This window comes from Stegostoma tigrinum, chromosome 3 (genome assembly GCF_030684315.1).
Source record: "Stegostoma tigrinum isolate sSteTig4 chromosome 3, sSteTig4.hap1, whole genome shotgun sequence".
In the NCBI taxonomy this organism is placed as follows: Eukaryota; Metazoa; Chordata; class Chondrichthyes; order Orectolobiformes; family Stegostomatidae; genus Stegostoma; species Stegostoma tigrinum.
In genome coordinates, this window is record NC_081356.1 from 107852531 (window position 1) to 107875629 (window position 23099).

Consider the following 23099-nt stretch of genomic DNA (forward strand, 5'->3'; position numbering starts at 1 on the left):
CTGTTATTTAATTGTGCACTTTCTGAAAGTAAAATGTTGCCACTAACACTTCAAAAGGATTAATTACAAATGCCTCAGAACAGGCCAAAACTATAGCTCAAATGTTAAAACACAAGGAGGCTCTTCCAAAATGGAAATGCAAAACCAAGTCGGAATCGGCTTCAAATGGCAAGACTGTACCAATTTCTCTCAGCATTACAGTCAATGGTTGTACTGGTATAGGCTGGGAGGCAACTAGTTTGATTCATAAAAGCAGGGTGGGGTGAAGGTTGATGAAAATGCAATGCCACAATAAGAAATTAAAAATACAGTATGAAAAATTAGAATAATAAAATTCAAAATAGCTCCACTGAATTCTCAAAATTCAGGTTATATTGCATGATAATGCCCTTATTGCAAGATATAAATATATAATTATTTATAAATCCAGAAACCGTGATAAAAGTTGGACAAAAACCTTTTTTAAAAAATTGCATCAGCTTTTATTTCACATTCTAATATTCCTCTGCACAGCTACCAATATTAAATCAATGAAGGTTGCAAAACAGCTGATTTGCTCTTACCCAGGTTTAGATTAGATAAAATCAATGCTAGCCACAAGAAACAACACAAATAATCTGACTGCAAATCCACAGTAAAAGACTTCTTCCCCAAAAAAACAATGTGACCAGAAACAGGAGCACACAGATGACGTGACTCTGCTCCCAGATGAAATGTTATTTCTCTCAGTGCTACAATGCTACCTGATGTGATGCTAATCATAACAGTTACCCTGTCCAGCTTTAAGAACTCAAGCAGATCTTCCTAAGCAAGCAATTTAATTAATCCATCAATTCTAGTGTAGCAAACTCCGTGACATGCTGGTCAAATCTTCGATTTTTTTAAAACTATACCAGTGATTCATTAGTTACTTTTGTATCACCTTCCAGGCTATCAAAACGCTCAAGCTATGAGTCAAGCTCACATATGCAAAGCAATAATCTACATAATTTCATCCACAATCATAAAAAGGGCAAGAAATCAAATTCTGATTTCATAAAATGAAAACTTTATTACTAAAGAAAGTGGGGATAGAACATCAAATGCAAGCATGATCTAAATAAATCTCGGGGTCTGCTTTGATGGTAATGTGGAAAATTCAGTAGGAAAAGATTGTTTTTTTTGGGTTAAGTGTAGAATTCAAGTAGACTAGGTAAAAGGTATCATATTTTTCAATGGGAACGTTAGCTACAGAAAGTGTCCACAATATTATAGAAATAAAAACAGCACTTTGCAGTAAATGGAACATACCTCTATGTTTTTACTGGCGACGTTCTTCACAACAGCAGGAAATAACTCCGAAGCATTTTTTCCTTTAGCAATCATCTGTAACATGAATTATAGTCTCAATTATAGACTCAGATTGGTTAACAGATATTCTTTTGTTAATTATGCAATGACTAATGCCTTGGTAATCCATTTAAATTTGTAAATGGGTTTTGTACCATTATTACAAAAACGTAAGCTTTCAACAACAGCATAAACACAACTGATTTGTGATGATTTGAAAGGAGATGGGAGGACGATAATACTGACAATTTATAATTATGTAGTAAATAATAGATAATACTAGCTTTAAATGCTCCAACTTGTATTGCCTATAAAAAAGGCTTTTTGTCTGCATCCACAACTACCAATATGGTGCAGCATTGCTGGTCTCCCCACCAGTCTTGCAAGGCAGCACAAGATAGAAATTCAATACAAATTCTTTTATGGTTCAGTGTAGCAAGATCAATCATATCAATAGGAAACCAGCAAATAGTGCATATAAAGCACTTGAGAAAAGGCAATGTTATGAAAGCACTTCTTTTAGAAAGATTGAGAAGAGGCACTATTTTGATATTGAAAAGAAAGGTCACAGATTAGGATTGTGGGACACCTTTCTTGCAAAACCACTTGTTAGACATTATTGCATGGTGGTGCAGAACCTAAAACATTTCTAAAAGGAGACAAGAAGCTAAAGCTTATCAACTTGTATTCTTCAGAACGAAGGCACAAGAAATAGACTTGAACAAGGACACCATTTTGTACAGCATAAGAAGGACGGACCATTATTGACAGAGAGATCACAGGAAGTGAACTTAACTGTTGATCTTAACTCTCACGTCAGGCAGACAAATTCTAAATGGTCAGTGCGTAGCTATAGGGATACAGAGAGATTGGCTGTCTCCATGCACCATTTTTTGTTTTGAAAAGATGCAATGCTAATCCCTTCTCCCCCACATAAAACATAGCCCTGTGCATTCACAAATGGATTTCTATTGCACACAAATGCTTCACACCACAATTCCAAATGATTCTCGGCAATTGGGTTCTGGTCAAACTCTTAGCACAGTCCAGTTTATTTAGCACGTGATTCTCAACAGCAAAATCACTTCTGGTAATGAATATGCCTTTGAGACTCGCAAGCACGGGCTGGTTCAGCACAAAAGGCATGCTGCCTGCTCCAACTTGTCAATGGGAAATGATTGATACCACTAAAATTTCTGGCATCACGCTAGCACAAACTCATTTTACTACTCATTTGTGTGGTAGGCAGGGTGATGAGCACATGGCTGGAGTGCTAGGGGGCAATGGGTGTTGATAAGCACAACCGCTTGTGGATTCACTGCATTGTACATGTAGCTGAAGGTGACAACTGATTTCACCTGTAATTGAGACATATTCCCCTTACACAGTAATATGCAGTAGACTGGGCACCACACGACATGGGGAGGGAGGGAGCTGTTCTCACAAAGCCTCTTGATTGCATAAATCAGGTCATGGCTAGGGCTTTAGTTGGGGGTAGAAGTGGCGCAGTTGCATGGAAAATTACAGAAATGTGAAGCGGGTGGCGGGCGAAGGGCTCAGCTGAGGTTAATAGTTTCCACAACAAGGAAGAGGACAGTGTATATGGAAAGGCTTCAGAATCTAACCTCAGGCACAGGAGATAAGTGAACAACTACTGTAAGGGGCAGACAGAGCTGAAACCCTCCATTGTCAGCGACATCCAGGTAAGTCTCTTCCGGCCCACAGGGAACCGCACGCGATAAAAGACCCTGCTGGAAATTATGTACAGGTCTCCTGCAGAGTGTGGGGAAGAAAATAAAGCAGGACACAGAAAATGTAAGAAAGAAAGACACAAAGTGCAACAACCATGAGGGGCTTCAACATGCAGGTAGACTGGGAAAATCAGGTTGGTAGCAGATCCCAAGAAAAGGAATTAGTGGATTGTTTACAAAATGGTGTTTGGAGCTGCTGTGGCAGAGTCCAACAGGGAACAGGCAATGCTGAATTTGAAGTGTAATGAGAGTGTTGATTAGGAAGCTTAAGGTGAAGGGAGCATTGCTGCTGATGCAATAGACTTCATTCTGCAGTTTGAGGGGGCGTCAGGTGTAATGACATCACAATTGAGCAAAGGTAAATACAAGCAATAAGGAGAACCTAGCAGGGAAGATGGTTGAGCAGCAATGGTGAGAGTTTGAGAGGGTAATTCAAAGGGCACAGCAGAAATTCATCTCAAGGAAGAAACATGCTAAGAGAGGATGAGACAACAATGGCTGATTAAAGGAAGACAGGGACGGCAGTAAGAAAAAAAATGTGCTTCAGCCTTTGAAAGTCAGCAGAGAACAACTGAGAAAGCACTAAGGGAGATGATTAAATGAGGGTAAATTAGCTAATAAGAGATTGCAAGAGTTTTTTTTAAAAGAATATCAAATAGTTAAGAGACACAACAGCAGACGCTGGATGACTGGAAAATGAGGCTGGAGAAGTAGTAACAAGGTACAAAATGGCAGAGGAACTGAATAATTATTTGCAGTCTTCATGGTGGAAGACACCAATAGCGTAGTTAAACTTAAATAGAGTCAAAGGCCAGAGGTGAATGCAGTGGCCATTATTAAGATGAAAGTGCTGGGGAAGCTGAAAAGACTAAAAAGGTGGCTAAATCTCCCAGACCAAATGAACTACACCCCAGAGTTCTGAAGGAAATAGGGGAGGAGATTGTGGAGGTACTGGTGGTTATCTTTTAGGAATCACTGGAATTAGAGATGGTGCCAGAGAACTGGAAAATGGTTCATGTAATATCCCTGTTTAACAAGGGAGGTAGACAGAACTAGGGAAATTGTACCCTGGTTGGCCTGACTTCAGTCATTGGCAAGATCTCAGAGTCCATCATTAGGATGGCGTTGTGGAGTACTTGGAAGTGCATGGTGAAATAGGGTTGAGTCAGAACTGTGTCAAGTGGAGGGCATGCCTGACAAGCAAAGTAGAATACCTTGAAGTAACAAACAAGTTATACAAAAGGAGAGTACATTGACGTGATCCACTTGGATTTCCAGGCAGGTTTTCACAAGGTGCCACACAGGAGGCTAACAGCCCATGGTATTAGGGACAAGGATTGAAAACAAAAATGTTGGACAGTCAATATTCAAGAGAGACAGCACAAGTCTGTATGACTCCTAGTGTTGGGGCAAGACACTGACATCTAAGAGGACTGGCTGACTGGCAGAAAGCAGTGGCAGAGAGTGAGGACGAAGTGATGTTTTTCAGGGTGGCAGCCAGTGACTAGTGAAGTTCCAGAGGGGTTAGCGTTAGGACATCTATTCATTTATACATTAAACGATCTCAATGAAGGAATGGATGGCACTGTTGCTAAGTTTGCAGATGACAAAAATAGTTGGAGGGATAGATACTATTGAGGAGGTGAGGAGCCTCAAGGAGGACTTGGACAGGATAGGAAAGTGGGCAAATAGGTGACAGGTGGGATATAACATGGGAGAGAGTAAAGGTTGTGCGCTTTGGCAGTAAGAATAAAATGGGGAAGGACTTCAGAAATCTGAAACACAAGGGGGACTTGGAAGTTAATTCAGGATTCTCAAGATTAATTTTGCAGGATCAGTTAGCAGTTAGGAAGGCAAATGCAATATTAGTATTTGCTTCAAGGAACAGAACACAACAGAAGAGATGTACTGCTGAGGCTGTAAAAGGCTCTGGTCGGACCGTATTTGGAAATACCGTGGCCAGTTTTGGAAGCTGTATCAAATGGTGCAATGCGTTGGCCTTAGATGTAGCCCAGAGGGGAGGATTATATTGATGATCCTGGGGACAAAGGACTGGTCATAGAAGGAGCAGCTAAGGGCTCTGGGTCTGTGCTCAGTGGAGTTTAAAACACATGGAGGATTCCATTGAAACCTAGAGAATAATCAGGGGCCTGGATAGACTGAACCTGGAGATTATGTTTTCACTAACAGGAAAGACTAGGACCAGAGGGCACAGCCTTCATAAACATGGCAGTTACTCTGTAGAAGACAGATCTGCAGAAGGCTGTGGAGACCAAGTCATCAAGTGTATTTAAGTCAGTAGTAGATAGGTTCTTGATTAGTAAGGAGGCCAAAGGCAATGGGGGAAACAGGAGAATAGCTCTGAGAATTTTATCAGCCATGATCAGAAGGCAGAGCAAACTTGATGAGCTGAACGGCCTGAATCTGCTCCTACTTTTAATGGTCTTATGGAAGGTGGTGGAACTAAGCCCTTTTTGGAATCATGATGTACAAGTGATTTCTTTTTCACATGGTATCCATCAACATGCAGGATAGTTATGGCATGTGCTCTCACAGCACCAAGCCTACTTGATGAGCAGGTTGCTAGGGCCTCAGTCAGTAGAGTGCCAACATGACAGACCTTGCAGGACATATACTGACCAACAAACCGCAGCTATCGGTATAATGGGAAGATCAGTAACGCCCTTCAGTATTCCAGTCCTGCACAAGTCTATGCGCTCCATTTCAATGCCCCACCCCCACTGCCTCAATCAATTTTTCTTCTGTCAGCACCTTCAAGTGCCTTATCCAATCTTATTTCCAGCATCATCTGCACCTTTCATGCTTCAACTTTCAACCTCCAATACTTCACTTAACTATTTTTACAATGTAATAAAATGTGAGGCTAGATGAAGACAGCAGGCCAAGCAGCATCTCAGGAGCGCAAAAGCTGACGTTTCGGGCCTAGACCCTTCATCGGTCTAGGCCCAAAACGTCAGCTTTTGTGCTCCTGAGATGCTGCTTGGCCTGCTGTGTTCATCCAGCCTCACATTTTATTATCTTGGAATCTCCAGCATCTGCAGTTCCCATTATCTCTCACATTTTATTATCTTGGTTTCTCCAGCATCTGCAGTTCCCATTATCTCTCACATTTTATTATCTTGGTTTCTCCAGCATCTGCAGTTCCCATTATCTCTGATATATTTTTACAATGTCTCTCCTTTTTCCAGCTTCGCGGTCCTGTCACATTTCAACCTACTCGAAGTGTAACCTGCACATTTCTAGCTTCAGACAATCAGCTATCGTGTGGTTGCTATCACAAATTCCCAGAAGCCATCGTTTTCACCTATACTCCACCATTGTGATACCAGTCAAGTTCAATCAGAATACCTTCCACAGGAAGGTCACAAACAAACTGTCAACTGTAACTCTCCACTTCTTGCTCCTTACTATAAGGCTGCTTGATTGCCTTCTAGCCTACACAGTTAGAGACTTTCAATCCAACAATGGGAAATCAATCGCTTTCACAAGTTCATCTCTTTTAGAAGGCATTATATTGGACTAGAGACCCAAGCTCTTAATTGCTCCATAGATTCTGCCAGTCTCAGAGTTTATTCAGCAATTTCAGATTCCATTTCAGATTTCCAGCACCAGTACTATTTTGCTTTTCTTACATTTTCTGTTTTGGATTCTATTTGCGCTTATGCTTAAAAGGATGAATAACAAATGGAGCCAAAACAGTTGGTTGAAGATAGACCAGTGTTTACCCCCAATGAATAGCAACAAAAGGCACATGGAGCTGAGGAGGCCAATTCCTCTACTATTAACTTCCAACTTAGAATGCCACAAGCCAAGTGAATGAATTAACTCTTTGTTACAAATTAAAATCAGGCAACTGTCATGCACCAACAACTGTTTATTAAGCTTGGCATCATTGTTAGCAGTACTGAAACTTAAACATGAAATATTAAACTAATTGGGAGATGGAGTTAATTGACAAAATAAATAGAGGTTACAAAAAAACAGTAATGTTACAGTAATTAAGCATCAGCTATTTGATTACAAATTTACTGCAGAGATCAGTGTCTGAGATTGATATAAATTGCAAAGATTAATTTAGGATTAGCTTGTTAAATAGCTTACAAATTAACTTCATTCAACGGAAAGTCAATTGAACAGATAAAAGTCTTTTTTGTAGCTAGCAATGCTTCTAGAATTTTGCCTCTTCTAAACTCTGATCAAAACAGTACTTGTTAGAACCTTGTTGGTTCCGAGGTCAGTGATCAAGTACTGTTATGAACCCACCTGATATTACTACTGGACAAAATCAGATCCCAGTCTGAAATCTGGCTTGGATGATTTTTTATTTCATTTTAATAAGGCAGTCTTTCATTGAAACACACTTTAAAAGACTCAGATGCAGGTTTAATAATAAGTCACAGAAAGGACATTAAGATAAAACAGAATAACCCAATTATTTATATGTGGCATGTTTAAAGATTCAGAAACACATGGTAAAAAACACAATCCCACTAAACCCACCAGCACTGCATAGTAGTACTCAAAGCAAAAATACCCTTTTCTCCCCGCACACAAGATTTCTTTTGGTTGTGGCTTCAATTCCCAAAGCAGAATTAGACAGGCTCTTCCTGAAGCCTTAAAGTCTTAATTTAGAATTGCTCAGCTTCAAATACTACCCTTCAGGATTTTACTCAAATAGTTCTGGTTTGGAATTCAAGCGAAGCTTCTTAGACTAATATAACTTGTTTCTTAACAGTACTAAACTACATTCCTTTCTGAGGGATGACTGTTTTACACAAACAGCTTCAACTAAAAGTTCCGTATAAAACCCCAAAGTTAAAACTAAAACCTTTTCTTTCCAAGCTACGTGTTCCCCCTCAAAGAGAACAAGATGATCCCAGATAACAAGGTGTAGAGGTGGATGAACACAGCAGGCCAAACAACAGAGGAGCAGGGAAGTTGACATTTCGTGTCTAGACCCTTCTTCAGAAATGGGAAAGGGGAAGGGGATTCTGAAATAAATAGGGAGAGAGGGGGAGGTGGATGGAAGATGGATTAAGGAGCAGATAGGTGGAGAGGAGACAGACAAATCGAGGAGGTGGGGATGGAGCCAGTAAAGGTGAGTGTAGGTGGGGAATTACGGTGGGGATAGGTCAGCCCAGGGAGGTCAGGTCGAGGCGGCAGGATGAGACTGGTAGGTAGGAGGCGGGGGTGGGACATGAGTTAGGAGGAATGGAGTGGAAAGGTGGGAGGACAGACCGACAGGTTAGGGAGGCGGGGACGAGCTGGGCTGGTTTTGGGATGTGGTTGGGGGAGGGGAGATTTTGAAGCTTGTGAAGTCCACACTGGGAACCCTGCAGCCCAATGGTCTCAAACGAAATTGAGGTGCTGTTCCTGCAACCTTCGGGTGGTATCGTTGTGATGCTGGAGGAGTCCCAGAATGGGCATGTCATCCAAGGAAACAAAGTGTGGAGCTGGATGAACACAGCAGGCCAAGCAGCATCTCAGGAGCACAAAAGCTGACGTTTTGGGCCTAGACCCTTCATCAGAGAGCTTGAAGGGTCTAGGCCCGAAACGTCAGCTTTTGTGCTCCTGAGATGCTGCTTGGCCTGCTGTGTTCATCCAGCTCCACACTTGGTTATCTTGGATTCTCCAGTTCCCATTATCACTCATCCATGTCATCCAAGGAGTTGTACAGGGAGTTGAAATGGTTCACGACTGGGAGGTGCAGTCGTTTGTCGCAAACCTAGTGTAGGTCTCCCACAAAGCAGTCTCCAAGCCTCCGCCTGGTTTCCCCTGATGTAGAGACGGCCACTTCGGGAACAGCGGATACAGTGTACCACATTAGCACATAGCTTGGGAACCGTGCAGTCCAAATGGAATCAATGTGGACTTCACAAGCTTCAAAATCTCCACTCCCCCGACCACCTCCCTAAGCTGTCCTTCCTCCCACCTCAAGCCCCAACCCCACCTGCCAACCAGCCTCATCCCGCCTCCTTGACCTGTCCGTCCTCCCTGGACTGACTTTTCCACACCCTCACTCCCCACCAACACACCTTTACTGGCTCCATCCCCACTTCCTTGAACTGTATCTCTTCTCCACCTATCTGCTCCTTTATCCATCTTCCACCCACCTCCTCTCCTCCCTTTATTTCAGAATCCCCTTCCCCTCCCCCGTTTCTGAAAAAGGGTCCAGACCCAAAAATGACAGCTTTCCTGCTCCTCTGATGCTGCTTGGCCTGCTGTGTTCATCCAGCTCTACACTTTGTTACCTCTACTGTACAACTGTCGACTTTGTTCAATTTAAAAAACCTCCCAATGGAGACAAAACCCCATTACTCTCCAGGACATCCAATACTATGTTTTAAAATAAATGACCACAGATACAGAAATACTTGCAGATTCATCATTAAGCTCATTCTAAAAATGGACAGAAGACCCACATGCCATTAGATCAAATTCAAAAATCTTAAATTATATTAACGTATATATAAATCACAAATCTTTTACCACATTATCACTTGTCAATGTGGCGGCTGATCTCCTGCTCCTCAATGCATTTATCCCTTACACTGATGGCTATATCTAAATTATCAGGCTCGCGTCTCACCTCCTTTCATCTCATGATTTATACACCCACGTGTCATATTTCCAAATTACCTACAACTTACTGGTAGAACTGTCCAATCTCAGGTGGGGAGTTTTCAAAGAAATTTGTGCATGGGGTGTGGGCATTGCTAGCTGAGCCAGCATCTGTTCCTATCCCTAGCCACCTTTGCTTACAAGGCCATTTCAGAGGCTAGTTGAGCCAGTGACAGAAGTCACATTTTGGCCAGATAAGGCAAGTACAGCAGTTCTCCTCCCCAAAATACATCAGTGAACTAGCTGGGTTTTTACAAGAATTATCAATGGTTCTCAGACTTTTTATTAAATTCAAATTCCACCATCTACTTTGGTGGGTTCAAGCTGGGACTCTAGAGCATGACCTGGTTCTCTGGACCACTGTAATAATACCACTACACCAGTGCCTCCTCGTAACTTTTCCCAGCAGAGACAGTGTCCAATTTTATTTCCTTGCAAATGGGTAGATTTTGCATGGCCTAAACATTGGTACTAATACAATCCAATTATTTCAACAAAAACATTCCCTTCAATGCAATTTGGGCAAAGAATTACTCCGCCACTAGCTCCAAGTGCTATTGCAAGAACTAGGAAAACAACTGAACCAAACAGGATTGAGAATCAAAACAAACAGAACATACCACTGAATGCTTACCATGCAGTGGCAAGACATTTGGCCCAGAGTCTACATGGACCTTCCAAAGAGCATCCCATCCAGATCCACCGCCCTACCCTATCCCTGCAACCCTGCATTTTCCCTGGCTAACCTACCTAATCTGGATACTAACTGCAATTTAGCATGGTCAATCCACCTATCCAGCACATCTTTGGAGTGTGGGAGGAAACCTACACAGATGCAGCGAGAAGGTGCAAGCTCCTCACAGTCACTCAAGGCTGGAATCAACCCTGGGTCCCTGGCTCTGTGAGGCAGCAGTGCTAACCACTGAGCCATCAGGCCACCCTAAAATACTGAACATCCCGTCAGGGAATTGAACCCCAGTCTCCCGTGTGACAGGCGGGGATACTAAGAACTACACTAACCAGAATGCTGGAAAATTCAGCATCTGCTGAGAGAATGTGCCCCAAAGAATCAGACTGGACTCAAAATGTTCACTCTTTTCTCTTTTGTTTTGAGCCACGACATTAATCTCCAAGGTACATGCACAATAGTAACTTCTGTACACATCAATGCACCAGCACACCAAACAGCCTGCATAGTCTTGCAGCTTAGAGGGAACATTGCTGGTCTTGTCTTATGTTTAAATAGTTTTGGTTGGTGCTATTTTATCCTTTTCTTGTCAAATAAACTCATGTTATATTATTAAAACAAAATCTGCAACATTGAGTGTTTATACTTCAGTGAGAGTTCAGTGGCTGAGATGAAACCAAACCATGATCCATCATGCCAAATTTCTGACCAAGATCTCATCTGTCCATTAATAACACGAACTGCGATCATAAAACAGAGGATCACTGTCTTCCACTTTGGAAATACAGATCCTGATTTGACTATACAGACCAATTCTGAAGCCACACACTTTGCCATGGTAGGGGAGATGGCGTTTGAAGAGGCAAACAGAAGGTTTGGGTTTTAGCATACTGGTCTGCTGTTTAGGGCTTACGTCGCACCTAGGCTTGTTGGAGGTGGTTTGGACTTTGGCAAGTGCTTCTTCACTTTGTGCAGTCTCAAGCAAGAGATTGCCTAGATTCAGCGAAGACTTTGTATTTTTTTAGGGAAGCTCTAAGGATGTGCTCAACGCCTGTACTGTGGCAAGGTAGAGCTGGAGTACAGTGCTGTTTCTGGGCACTAGACAGGATTGTATTATTTTTCAATAAAAAAAAGGCAAAAACATGCGACAATATCAAATGTGAAGGCATTTGTTTACTTTTTTTAAAAAAGGTGAAAACAAATAAACTTGGGTTCACTGGTATTCGGAAAAAGGGTCACCAGACCTGAAACACTAACTTCGATTTTTTTCTTCATAGATGCTGCCAGACTCGCTGAGCTTTTCCAGCAACTTTGTTTTTGTTCACTGGGTATAAACGCAGAGATGAAACAGGTTTTACTCAGCAACAGAGCCAGATTTAAATGACAACTTAATATGCAATAGGTCCACATGCGTCAGTTTGTACAGTTACTTTGAACTCAATTTGTTCAAGTAATCAAGAGTTATTGTGGAGTCATGTATTCTCCTTGTGGTTAAAGGCAAGATGGCATGTTGGATCTGAAACTGTCCGAAAGGCAGGAAGCACAGCATAATGGTGGAAGGTTGCTTCTGTAACAGGAATACTGTTCCACTGGTCTTCTGCAGGGGTCAGTGCTGGAACTCTTGACATTTGTTTTTGCACATTAGTGATTTGGAAGTAAAATGTAGGGGATATAACCAAGTCATATGTGAACAATACAAAAAAAAATGGGTGAGTGGTAACTGGCAAGGAAGGTAGCCACAAACTGCAGAAGGCTATTAATAGAGTGGTCACCTGGACAGAGCACTGGCAAGTGGAATGCAAAGTTGGAGGTGGTGCATTTAGGAAGGGGCTACACTGGGAATGGTAAAACCATCGAAAATGTTAATAAGCTTAATCACAGACCATGGAAGGCAGCAGGGCAGGTAGTTAAGGTGGATAAATCAGCATATGGAATATTTGCTTTTCTTAACTAAGGCAGAACCTTCTTGTATTTCGAGATAGAACTGTTTAAAAAAGTTGGTTAAGCCCACGAACTGACTGCGCACTTATCATGAGAAAAACAAGGTGATTGCACTGGAGACAGTGCAGAGGAAATTTACCTGAATGCCCTCTGGGCTGGACAGTTTCAGATATGAAGACAAGACCGGATAGATTTGGTTTGTTCTCCTTGGAGCAGAGGAGACTGAGGGGCAACACAATTGAGATGTATAAAATTATGGGGGCATGGATAGGATAGACTGAAAGAAAGTTTTCCCCTCGATGGATTTAAGTCTGCACTCCTGGTCATTGAACAATGTTAAAAGGCAAGGGGTTTAAGAGGGGATGAGGGGGAAAAGATTTTTCAGCAAGGCTCATAGGATTCTGGAACTACGTACCTCAAAAGGACAGTACAGGGACACAGAAACCCTCTTAACATTTTAGTCTTTAGATGTACACTTGCTATGCCAAGGCATACAAGGCTATGGGCCAACTGCTAGAAAATGGAATTGGAATAACTATATTCTTGTTTTTGACTAGCACAGCCTTGATGGAACAAAGGGCCTTTTTCTATGCTGTAGATTTCCAAGACTATGACATTCTTACCTGGAAAAAGACCAAGACAATAACATATGAAAGCAAAACTAGGCCAGTTAGCTCATCGAGCCTGCTCCACCATTCAATCATGGCTGATATGTTTCTGAACCACATTTTCCTGCCTTCTCCTGTCACATACCCTTAGTAATTAAGGACTTCTCTGTGCCTTAAGTACACTCATTAACTAGGCCTCCACAGCCTAAGGCAACGAATTCCACTAATTCATCACCCTTGGACTGAAGAAATTCCTCATCTCAGTTCAGGTTTCTGACTAATCAGGATTAGTAATACTTTAATTGCAGGACCTATATTAACCTTTATAAAATGACTTAAAGAGATCCAGCCTATAGTTTATTCCACTGCAAAATCTTAGAATCTTCTATCAGACAGGCAGATGATGGAACTGGTGCCTTGATGCTGGCGATGTTGATCTGGGAGTTTAGATTTGCAGGATTTGGCACAGGCATGGCTGCTATTTTGCTAATGATTTGAGATATCTGCTATACATTAGCAAAGTTTCTGAAACATACAAAACTGGCTGCAAAATGCTTAGGGGTGATTAGATTATGCAGAATGGCCCTCTGAGTAACACAGAGGCAGACACCACTCTTAAACCCACCAATGAGCTCATTACACCTGCCAGAGACAATCATCCCTTAACATTCGATTGTGTTGCCACCACTGAATCCCCCCATTAAGAACATCAGAGTCACTCATGACCAAATGCTAAACTGGAGTAGCCTACGAAAAGGGCAGTTCCAAAAGCAGGCAAGAGGCTTGGAATACTGAAGCAGGTAACTCAGCTCCTGACTCCCTTAAGTCTGTCCACCATCTACAAGGCACAAGTCAGAAGTGTGACAGCACAGATCAAAACACAGAACACGCCCTTCGGCCAAGAATGTTGTGCTGAACTTTTACACTAAACCCGAGGTCTGTCTAACCTCCACCCCTACCTTATACTATCATCCAAATGCCTATTTAATAGCCACTTAAATGCCCCTAATGAGGCCGATTCCACTACCGTCTCTGGTAATGCATTCCATGTCCCAGCCACTTTGAGTAAAGAATCAACCTCTGACGTCTCCCCTACATCTACCTCCACTCACTTTAAAACTATGTCCCCTCGTAATAGCTACCTCCACCCTAGGAAAAAGTCTCTTGCTATCCACTCTACCTACACCTCTGATCGTTTTGTACACATCTAGCAAGTCATCTGTTACCCTTTGTCGTTCTAAAGAGAAAAGCCTTAGCTCTCTCTCTCAACCTTTCCTCATAAGACCTTCCCTCCATTCCAGGCAACATCCTGGTAAATCTCATCTGCACCTTTTCCAATGCTTCCACATCTTTCCTGTAATGAGGTGACCAGAACAGGACACAATACTCCAGATGTGGCCAAACCAGGCTTTTGGATAGATGGAGCATAACTTCACGGCTCTTGAACTCAATCCCTCTATTAATGAAATCTAACACACCATATGCCTTCTTAACAGCTCTACCCACTCAGGGTACAGTGAACATGAACCTCAACTTCCCTCTGCTCCTCCACATTGCCAAGAATCTTTCCGTTAACCCTGTATTCTGCTTTCAAGTTTGCCCTTCCAAAATGAAAAACACACTTTTCAGGGTTAAACTCCATCTGCCACTTCTCAGCCCAGCCCAGCATCCTATCAATGTCCCTTTGTAACCTAGAACAGCACTCTGCACTATGCACAACTTGACCCACCTTCATATCATCTGCGAACTTGCTAATCCCCTTGCCACTCCTACATCCATATCATTTACAAAAAGCACAAAAGAGGACCCAGAACAGATCCTTGTGGTACACCACTTGTAACTGAGCACTATTTGAATATTTTCCATCCACTACCACCCTTTGTCTTCTAAGGATCAGCCAATTCTGAATCCCATCTGCCACATTTCCCTCTATCCCACACCTCCTTACTTTCTGCATGAGCCTAACATAGGGAACCTTATCAAACGCCTAACTTAAATCCATGTATATCACATCCACTGCTCTACGTTCATGTATGTGTTTGTTTACCTCTTCAAAGAATTCAATAAGGTTTGTGAGGTATGATCTGCTCCTCAAATCCATGCCAACAGGCACAGTTTGATTCGTGATAATCTAAGTGATCATAAATCCTATTTCAGAACCCTTTCCAATAATTTATATTTGCCCACCACTGAAGAAAGACTAACTGGCCTGTAATTTCCGGGGTTATCCCTTTTCCCTTTTTTGAACAAGGGAATGACGTTCGCCTCTCTCCAATCTCCCGGCGCTATACCCATGGACAGCGAGGACGAAAAGATAATCACCAAAGGCCCTGCTATTTCTTCCCTCACTTCCCATAGAATCGTAGGATAAATCCCATCAGGCCCAGGGGACTTATCTATCTTCAACTTCCTCAAAATTCCTAGTTTATCTTCCTTACTAACATCCACCTCCTTTAGCCTGATTCACACTGTCCTTCTCTACAACTAGGTCCCTCTCAGTTGTGAATACCAAAGAAAAGTATTCATTAAGGACCTCTCCTACCTCTTTAGGCTCTGTGCACAAATTCCCTTTACAATCCTTGATCAGCTCTACCCTTTCTCTGGTCATTCTCTTATTCCTCACATACGTGTAAAAAGCCTTGGAGTTTCCCTGGATTCTATCTGCCATGGTTTTCTCATGACCCCTTATAGCTCCAAGCCCTTTCTTCCACTCCTTCCTGGCTAACGTGTATCCCTCTAGAGCCTTTTACGTTCCTTGTTTCCTAAACCTCTCATAAGCATCCTTCTTCCCCTTAACCAGTCGTTCGAACTCTTGAGAGCCAAGGCTCCCTCACTCAACCGCATCTTCCCTGCCTGCTAGGGACAAACATAATCGGGCACACGCAGTATGCATTCCTTTTCCACGACTATTGTAAAAGTAACAGAGTTATGATCACTACCGCCAAAATGCTCTCCTACCAACAGGTTGAACACTTGGCCCGGTTCATTGCCAAGCACCAAATCCAAAGTGGCCTCTTCTCATGTTGGTCTATGAACAAACTGTGTCAGGAATCCTCCTGAACACTGGACAAAATCTGCTCCATCTAAACTATTACAAATAAAATGTATACAATCAATATTTAGAAAGTTGAAGTCACCCATGACTACAACCCTGCGACTTCTGCACCTTTCTAGTATCTGCCTCCCAATCCACTTCTCTGCAATTGTTAGGGGGTCTGAAATAAAAACAAAATGGCTGCTCCTTTCTTGTTCCTGATCTCAACCCAAAACTGACCCTGTAGACATATTCTCAAAACGCTTTTCAGTAACTGCTATACTAGCCCTGACAAGCAATGCCATTCCCCCGCCTCTATTACCATCCTCCCCATTTCTTTTAAGGCATCTAAACCGAGAACTTCCAACGACCATTGCTCTCCCTGAGTTACCCAAGTTTCTGTTATGGCCACAATATTGTAGTTCCAAGTACTGACCCATGCTCCAAGTTCATCCACCTTATTTCTGATATTTCTAGCATTGAAGCATATACACTTCAAACCATCCTTGTGTCCACAATTACACTCCATCAACCGCATTTCTTTATTAACCACCTCACTCCCTGCTGTATCGGTTGGAAGGCTGAATACCTCCTCCTCTGAATTACAAATCCAGATCCCCACCCCCTGCCAATCTAGTTTAAACCATCCCGTATAGCTTGAGCAAACCTCCCTCCCAGGATATTTGTGCCCTTCCGGTTCAGATGCAACCCTTCCATACTGTACAGGTCCCATCTTCCCCAGAATATGCTCAAGTTATCCACATAATGGAAGCCCTCCCTCCTACACCAGCCCTGTAGGTGTGCACTCTCCCTATTTCTTACCTCATCACGAGGCACTGGTAATAATCCAGAGATAGCTATCCTGTTTGTCCTGGACTTCAGCATCCAACCTAACTCCTTGTACTCATTTTTCACATTCTCAGTCCTTTATCTACGTGCATCATTGGTACAGATGCATGCCATAACTGCTGGTTGCTCACCCTTCCCCTTAAGGATCTTGAACTCACGATCTCAGATATCACGGACCCTGGCAACCGGAAGGCAACATACTATCTGCTCAGTGATAATGGGAGATGCTGGAGAATCCAAGATAATAAGATGTGAGGCTGGATGAACACAGCAGGCCCAGCAGCTGCTGTGCCTGCTGTGTTCATCCAGCCTCACATATACTATCTGCTCATCTCATTTGCATTCACAGGACCACCTGTCTGTGCCTCTTGCGATTGAATCCCCTACTACAATTGCTCTCCTATTTCCCCCCTTCCCTTCTGTGCCACAGGACCAGGCTCAGTGCCAGAGACCTGTCTGTACGGCCTTTCCCTGGTCAGTCATTCCCCCCCACCAACAGTATCCAAAACGGTGTACTTATCGAGGGGATCCCTGCAATGTCTGCTCCCTTTCCCCGTCCTGGCAGTCACCCATCTACCTTTTTATTGTACCTTGGGTGTGACCACCTCCTTTTAACTCCTCTCTATCACCCCCTCAGCCTCCCAAATGATCCGGAGTTCATCCAGTTCCAGTTCCCTAATGCAGTTTGAGAGGAGCTGGAGTTGGGTGCAGTTCTTGCAGGTGAAGTCAGAGGAACACTAGCAGTGACCCTTACCTCCCACATCCTGCAAGAGGAGTATGCAACCGTCCTAGCTTCCATTCCCTCTACTCTACATTTCCTGAAGAATAAAAAAAGCCTTCCTTACCGACCCTCCACACAGTCTTATTTGGCTAGAGGAGGATAGGTGGGAGACACTACACGCGTAGTGTTTCAGGTTTAGCCAATGCCCAAATATATCAGTTCCTTCCTGGCTTGCATTCCCTCCACACACCCACTGCTGAAAGCAAGGCAGCTGCTGCTGCACAAAATAAGTTTTTAATAGGGAAAAGCCTTAACTTCCTGACTGCACCCTGGCTCGTGTTCTCTCCACCTACCTGCCACTAAAAGCAAGAAAGCAATACTCCCCGCCTGCATGGCTGAGCATAGCTTAAACACTCAAGAAGCTTCACCTCATCCAAGAGGAAGCAGCTTTTCTTGATTGGCATCACATGCACATACATCCATTTCTTTCACTGTTGCTCAGTAGCAGTGTTCTGTAGAAATTCACCAAAACTCCTGTGACAGCACCTTCCAAAACCACAACTTGCACCTCCAAAAGACAAGGGCAGCAGACACACCAGATGCAAGTTCCACTCCAAGCCACTCACCATCCCATCTTGCAAAAAGGAAAAGTGGTGGTGTCATGGGATTAATAATCCAGAACCCCAGCCTAATATGCTGGGGACAGGAGTTCGAATCTGGCTATGACATAGAAGGATATTCAAATTCAATAAAATCTAGGATAGGACATTAGCATACTGGCAACTAAATAACCATTGCTGTTTGTCATAAAAACCCCCGTTTATTTCACAAAAGTCCTTCTGGGAAGGAAATCTGCCATCATTAGCTGGTCTGATCTGTACGTGACTTTAGATTCACTGACTGGACTCCTAGCTGCCCTCCAGGATATTAATGGTGGGCAATAAATGCTGACACAGCCAGTGATGTCAACACACACACACACAGAGTAGGTCTTTCAGGAGCATCGAGTCAGAATCCTGGAATCCCCTCCCAAACAGCATTATGGGTCCACTGACAATACATGGACTGCAGTGGCTCAAGGAAACAGTTCACCACCACCTTCTCAAGGGCAATTAGGGAGAAGCACCAAGTGCTGGCCCAGTCAGCAAAACCACATCCCACGAGGGAGTTTTTAAAAAAAAGCCTCTCTGCCATCAGAGTACTCTCCTCCCAAAATAGAGTGAAGTGGAAGTGACAGACCTGCAAGGAATTGCTCCTCTAACAGTAGCCCATTTCACTGCTTTTGCTATTTTTGGCTGTAGATTAAGTATGTTTGGGGGGGGGGGGGGTGCGGGCGCATGCTGGACACATGCATATTAACCCTTCTCCCTCACCAAAACCCCATTCACATATCAGGTCTTGGAGGGGAGAAAAGCCAGCCTAGGTGAGCTCTAAACAGACACTGAGATCGATGTTGGTTAAACCCAACTTCTTAGCTTAGCCCCAATGCCCACCCCTTCCACAGTGATTAATAATTGGCACTGCATCCGTTTCTTGGTTCATAAACAAAATCACTTGATTTTATACTAGACAGCTCTACTAAGCACATTTTAATGCTCATTCTTTTTCCTAAAAATAGTCAAATCATTGTTTTGACATTTTCTTCTGCTCAAGATTTTATTTTCTTCATATATTAACTTTTATCTTGAAATTTGCACACCCAAACAGACTCACTGGCCCTTTGAGTGGGGTTCAGTATTGGTGGGGGAAGGGCTTAACAGGATTGTCTAACCTTTCCACTTCAGAAGCCACCTGTCAATTTTTCCTCTCATTCAGCCGAAATCTAGAAATTGCATTTACAACCTGATTAGGTCAAAAAAATCCTTATATTGAGAAGAACTCTCCCTGCCGACATCTATGCCAGGTACCTTCTCAGTTGAAGGAGTGGAGCGTAGGATAGGAATCCACACCACTGAAACCGTGCTTCTTTTTCACAACAATTCATGCCATAAAAACCCTTGTACTACATAAACAGCACTGAGACACAGTTAGGAAGATGGTAGTTAAAGTAGCCATAATTCTTCAACTTGTTACCAAATAATTAAGCCAAATTCAAGTGAAACTCAGTTCTGAAACTCCCTGATACTAACTCAGAGTTAAGGAATTCAGGGTTCCAGACACTGGTATTTGCCCAGAAATTTCAACTTCATTGGTTCCAATGCACAATGCCTACTCAATGTTGCTGCAACAACAAAACACCCTATCAGGATGAAATATTAAGTTCATCACAATGACTGCAAAATTTAAAAGAAAGGCAAGGATTGATGTATTCAGTTGAATTAAAACGTAATTGAATTTAAATTCCCCATTTACAGTAACCTTAGAATACATCTCCCCAAAGCATTAATTCAGGTCTTTGGGATTGCTAGTTCAGTAACATAACCACAAAAAGTACTCTACTTCAAATGAAAGTTACCTCATTCTAATTAAAATCTATATACATACATATTCGCACTCAATCACTGAAGCCAGTAATCAGAATGAAGAGATAAAAATTCCAGGTAACACCAGTATTTTTCAGAATGGTATTCAGTACCATGACATGGCTGAGTAATAGAAAAGCAGATTTCAGCAGGACCCAGAAGGACCATTCAGCCCATTGAATGCTGGTTCAGATTCAATGAGATCACACTGATCTAATTAATCATAAATTGCACTTGCCTGCCTTTTGTCCAGGACTCTTGACTACCTTAATGATTTAAGATTTGCCTATTCAAACTCAAATACATTTAGTGACCTAGCCTCCCCAAACCTTTGTATTAAATAAGTTCCAGATTCATAACTTTCAGAAGAAATTCCTCATCTGTCCTTACTGGATAGCACCTTACTGAGATTAGGTCCTCTGGTCCTAGACTCTCCCACAAGTTGAAACAGCCTAGAAAAAAACACAAGTTTTATGGTGCAGGAGGCCATTCAGCCCATCATATCTGGACTGACTCATTAAAAGAGCATTACCCAGCGCTAATCACCATACATTTGAACATTTCTATAAAGCAATAATGCAATACCATCTTGGATGCAACTGAACTTGCCTCCACCACACTTCCAGGTAGTATATCCCTTACCATGACCATTCACTGATTGAAACTACATTTCCTCACTTCACTCCTGTTCCTTTTGAAAAATCACTTTCAATCTATAGATTCAAATTCTTGCTTCTTTTACTAGTGGGAACAGTTTCTCCTCATCTATTTTATCCAGCCTCCCCTCATCATTTTGAAAACCTTCATCAAATCTCTTTTTTAGCCTTTTTCTCACCAAGGAGAAGGTTCCCAACTTCTGCAATCTATCCTCAAAAACAAAGTTCCTCATCCCTGGAAATATTCTTGTAGATATTTCTGCACTCTCCAATGCATTCACAGCCTTCCGATAATGGGACCTAGAAATTTTTGTCATTTTGCTTCCTTCTGTGCGGCCCAATTAGTAAATGCCTACTCAAAACCTGAATTCAGAAGCTTAGTATATTCATGTATCAACAAACTAAAAATGCTTCCATTATTCTTGATCTGATTATTATTTATTCCATATTAAAATATTATTCACCCCAACAATCCTCTTCATCGCCTCCAATTTTAGTGAATCCTTGTTGCTCTCCAGCATTTGATGAAGGTCTTCATTCCTGAAAATAAAAAAAAGTTTCAAAAAAATGAGCAAAGGCAGCAAAGCAAAAAAAAAGACGATGAACAAAGGTAAAACTAGGGGGCAACCACTACCCCTGGGCTATATCACATTTGCAAATACACACATCTGGAGCACAGTTACCCAGAAACCCTGAATGATGCAAATTAAACACAGGAAATGTGCATTAATCAAACTCAGCAATATCAGCATCTGTGGAAGGTTTGGTGTTTATTTTATTGACTAATGTAATGTGCAGAAAAAAATTCAATTTTACACCGTGGGATCATATTCTTTTAATTACAAACTGAAATTTTTTATTTCCTCTAAATAAATTGCTGACTCTACAAAGATCGTAACATGTGCCACTTAGGCTTCAGCACAATCTAGGCCACTTCTCCACTGCCATTCTGAAGAGACTATCATGAGATGTCTTCCAGAAAAGGTATTAAACACACAGTCTCTCTACACTTTCAGATGGAGGTTAAAAAAAATCCTGTGGCGCTGTTGTGAACACCAGGAAAGTTATTGCCAATGTTCCAGCCAATATTTAGCCCTCAAATCAACACAAAACAGATTAGCTGGTCATCATCACATTGTTATTTCCTAGAATCTGCTACGTCAAAACTGGCAGAGAACGCAACATTTCCTGCAAGTGACACCATCTTTACAAAGTAAAAGGTAAAGTCACTATATTCCCACAGACTTGCTCTCCTGAGATGTCAAGTTTAAGCCAAGGGTCACCACAACTCAGGCAAGGAGCCAAGTTGAAAAGGCAGGACCTTCATGGTGACCTCAGCCAGAGCCATACATGAACATTTTACTGTTGGCACCAATTTGCATCACAAACTGGCCATCCAGCCAACTGAATTAACTGATACCCACACCTCTTGAAAAAGTACCACCCCAGCAGTAAAACATTTGCTTTCCTTTTGTTTATATTTAAGCAAAAGAAGAAAAGGCTCTATAAGAATCTCCATTCCATTTCCACAAAACATTCCAATGAACAAGAGTATCCGCTCACTCATGCTCTGTTGGATTAGGAGCTGAGTGGCCCAACACAATCTCATGGCAGCCTTCGTTCAAAACATGAACAAAAGATCTAAACTCCAGAGGTCAGGTTCAAGTGACAGCCTTTGATATCCAGATCACACAAAGTACGGGACTAACTCTTTGCTGGTTGGAATCTAACCGGCACAACGGAACACAGCTGTGGCTGTTGGAGATCAGACATCTCAGCTCCAGGAAATCTCAGATTCCTTCAGTATTGTTGGGTCAAAATCCTGAAACTTCCTCCCCAATGACTTAATGGGTATGCCTACAGCACATCGACCGCAACAGTTGAAGGTACCTCACCACCACCTCAAGGGCAACTAGGAACAGGCTATAAAATGCTGGCAACTCTCATACCCGCTAACTAAATAAAAACAAAGAAAGCTATATTTGTGAGACAAAACAAGTTTAGTATAACATTGTTTTTCTACTAAAACTGCTGGTAAGTTTAAAAGAACTAAACAAGCTTAGGTGGTTGGAAATTATTTTACTCAGGTGATTGTGAACCTTCTGTACTCTCTGCCACAGAAGGTTGTAGAAGCTCAGTCGTTAATTATGTCCCAGGTAGATATTGATAGATATTGATAGATTTCTGTTTAACAGTAGCACACTAGGTTACTGGGCTAGGATGAGTAAATGGAATTGAAATATGCGATGAACTGTATTGATTGATGGGTTGAATGGCCAAATGGTCTTCCTGTATTTCTAAAGGAATATTATACAATGCTATAACACTATACAACACAAATTCATCAGTAACTAAGTCAGCAACTAAACATCTTGAAAGAGTCAAAGTCAACTGCATAGAAATGGATCCTTTGGTGAA

General features: G+C 42.2%; 1 protein-coding gene across 4 annotated transcripts in view; it reads right to left on the reverse strand.

The window, feature by feature from the left end:
* ap3b1a (adaptor related protein complex 3 subunit beta 1a) overlaps positions 1–23099 on the reverse strand; it is a 308383-nt gene that overhangs the window by 252276 nt on the left and 33008 nt on the right. For all 4 annotated transcript variants that reach the window (XR_007247173.2, XM_048527277.2, XM_048527276.2 and 1 more), the window contains exons 2-3: positions 21146–21221; positions 1291–1365 (exon numbers count right to left, since the gene is read on the reverse strand). Coding sequence is in view for 3 of the 4 variants with exons in the window: in XM_048527277.2 (XP_048383234.1) it covers positions 1291–1365; positions 21146–21221 (151 nt within the window). In the remaining variant the exon portion in view is untranslated. The remainder of the gene's footprint in view (positions 1–1290; positions 1366–21145; positions 21222–23099) is intronic.